Here is a 2,609-nt window from a genome sequence, read left to right as displayed (position 1 = left end):
CCTATAACAGGGTCACTATGGGGTTTGAACTGCAAGGTCAGTGGTTCAAGCTCACCAGCTGCTCCTTAGAAACCCTATAACAGGGTCACTATGGGTTGGAACCAACTTGATGGCATTTAACAACAACAGTACCAGGGTTTCAAGGAGCAGCTGGTGGATTTGAACCACCAGCCTTTCAGTTAGCAGCCCAGTGCTTATCAAATAGAAATGTATTCTCACGCACTTTTGGATGCTAGGAGTCCAAATTCAGAGCACTGGCACTGGAGAAAGGCCCTTGTCTCCTGTCAGCATATATAGACCCAGAATTCCTTGGAGATGTCTCCATGCATCTCAGCATCAGTCTGTCTCTGGATCTCGGAGCTTCACAGTACAGGGACCTCAGATCCAAAGGACGCCCTCTGCTGCTGGCTTTTCTTTCTTAGTGGACATAGTAGGTCCCTCTCCTTGAACTTTTTGAAGCTCCCCCGTCCCATATATATATAGTGTGTTGTTGTTGTTATGTGGAGTCGTTTCCAACTCATAGCGACCCTGTACAGGGTTTCCGAGGTTGTAAATCTTTACGGGAGCAGAAAGCTTCATCTTTCTCCCATGGAACAGCTGGTAGTTTCGAACTGCTGACCTTGCGGTTCGCAGCCCGATTTGTAAACACTACACTACCAGAGCTTCTTATATAGTGTGTTAGTTATTGTATTTTTTGCATTTAATGTGCCCATGTATATAATGAACCACATGTATGTAGCATACATAGGAAACTAATGCAAGAGAGTAAAATGCAGGAAACTAATGAAGAAAGTAAAATGCAGTTTGTAAAAACTACATATAGCTCATACATTATTTGTATAAAAATATGACACTAAAATCATATGCATGTTGTAGAATAGTCTGCTCTGGAGATTGTTTCATAGAGATTCTCCCTGATCTCTGTATGGTATTCCACTGCACCAGTGTGGCCCATGATCATTTCCACCACTTCCCTGTTGGTGGACACTCGGTGCCTCTGTCTTACAGTACTGTGAACAGAGTTGCAGTCAGCATCTCCCTGTGGGTTTTGGTTTGGGTTTTTTGGCACATTCTTGAATATATCTGTTCTGTAGAATAAATTTCTAGTAGTGGAGTCGTTGTGTCACAGGCTGTATGGAGTTTTGGTTTTTAGAGCTGTCCCCAGATTGACTTCCAAAGCCTGCATCCCAGCTCAAGCACCCAGCGCCAGTGCAAGGGCCTGATTCCTTTCCCACAGCAGAGCTCTTTGGCATGCTGATAGATTCAAACACAAACGGCATCTCAAATGGTGTTTTAATCTGTAATTCTTTACTTATGAGTATGGTTGAGCATCAGAATATGTTCCTTTTTCTTCAGCAAACACAGGGAGATCAGAGCATGTGACTCCAAGAATTGTCACTTTTCCTCCTAACTTCCTTATCATAGCTTTTACCTCTAAAGCGCCTGTGTAAGCAGCAACCGCAACTCAGGGCAACATTAGACCTTTGACCATGTATTTATTGAAGAAAATTCTGATACTTCACAAAAAGTTCCCCAAGCTGTGCTTGGTTTAGCTCAAACTTAGTAGCTGGTGGCAGTGGCAGAAAGCTGCCTCCTTGGGCCCTGGAGGGAGACGTTTGCTCTGCTGAGTGCCAGCTCTGCAGGGAGACTGTATCTGCTGATGAAAACCCTGCTTTTTGTCTCTTTGTTTTGCAAAAGATGCACTCAACTAAACACAAAAGTGTCCAAACTCACCACTGAGCTCAAAGAGGAGCAGGAAATGAATAAGTGTTTAAGAGCCAACCAGGTGCTCCTGCAAAATAAGCTGAAGGAGGAGGAGAGAGTGTTGAAGGAAACCTGTGACCAAAAAGACCTGCAGATCACCGAGATCCAGGAGCAGCTGCGTGATGTCATGTTCTACCTGGAGACGCAACAAAAGATCAACCACCTGCCTGCTGAGACCAGGCAGGAGATCCAGGAGGGACAGATCAACATCCCCACGGCCTCAGCCGCCAGTGCCCCCTCCTCAGGGGCTAGTGGGAAGCTGCCCTCCAGGAAGGGCCGCAGCAAGAGGGGCAAGTGACCTTCAGAGGACAGATGGCCCCAGACGGTGTGCTGGAATTTTCAGGTGAATGTGAGGGGACCCTGACTAAGGCGAGGGTGGAGCAGCAGTTGTTTGGATCTTTTCTTTCGTAGGGTGCGGTTGACAAGTGTAGCAAGCTGGGGTGGTGGAGAGCTGATGGAAAGGGGCACTGTTGTAAAAGGTGGCTGTGTTCTTCCTCCACCAGAGTTCCCTAACTTCAGACACTCTGACAACCAGATTGCCTTCCTACCTGGTAGATGCCCCACCACGGCTGTGCGTTGTATTAATGACTGAGTGGGATTGTTTGACACTCAGTTCTGGGGTCAGTTTAGACTTTTTTTTTTTTTTCTTTCTGGTCATCTTTAATATACCTCGCACGCAGAACCAAACCTCCCTTAGATTTTAGCACTTGCTCAAATTGTAGAGGTTCCCATTGGACATTGAGATATTAGGACAGCTCACTAGCATTGGTCTCCTGTCAGTCATCCAGCCAGTTCCTCTGGGGACTTGAATTGTTTGGATGCTTTTGGATGAGGCTGGGCCTGTA

At 46.3% G+C, this 2,609-nt stretch overlaps 1 protein-coding gene across 1 annotated transcript in view; it reads left to right on the top strand.

Annotated features, from left to right (window-relative positions):
• BRAP (BRCA1 associated protein) overlaps nt 1-2,181 on the top strand; it is a 33,905-nt gene extending 31,724 nt beyond the window's left edge. The window contains exon 12 of the mRNA XM_006865426.1: nt 1,699-2,181. Coding sequence (XP_006865488.1) covers nt 1,699-2,062 — 364 coding nt within the window. The 3' untranslated portion in view covers nt 2,063-2,181. The remainder of the gene's footprint in view (nt 1-1,698) is intronic.
• Nucleotides 2,182-2,609: the final 428 nt, after the last annotated feature.

This window comes from Chrysochloris asiatica, unplaced genomic scaffold (genome assembly GCF_000296735.1).
Source record: "Chrysochloris asiatica unplaced genomic scaffold, ChrAsi1.0 scaffold00078, whole genome shotgun sequence".
NCBI classification, from domain to species: Eukaryota; Metazoa; Chordata; class Mammalia; order Afrosoricida; family Chrysochloridae; genus Chrysochloris; species Chrysochloris asiatica.
The sequence above is the reverse complement of the archived record's forward strand: the minus strand, read 5'-3'. Positions and strand labels throughout refer to the sequence as shown.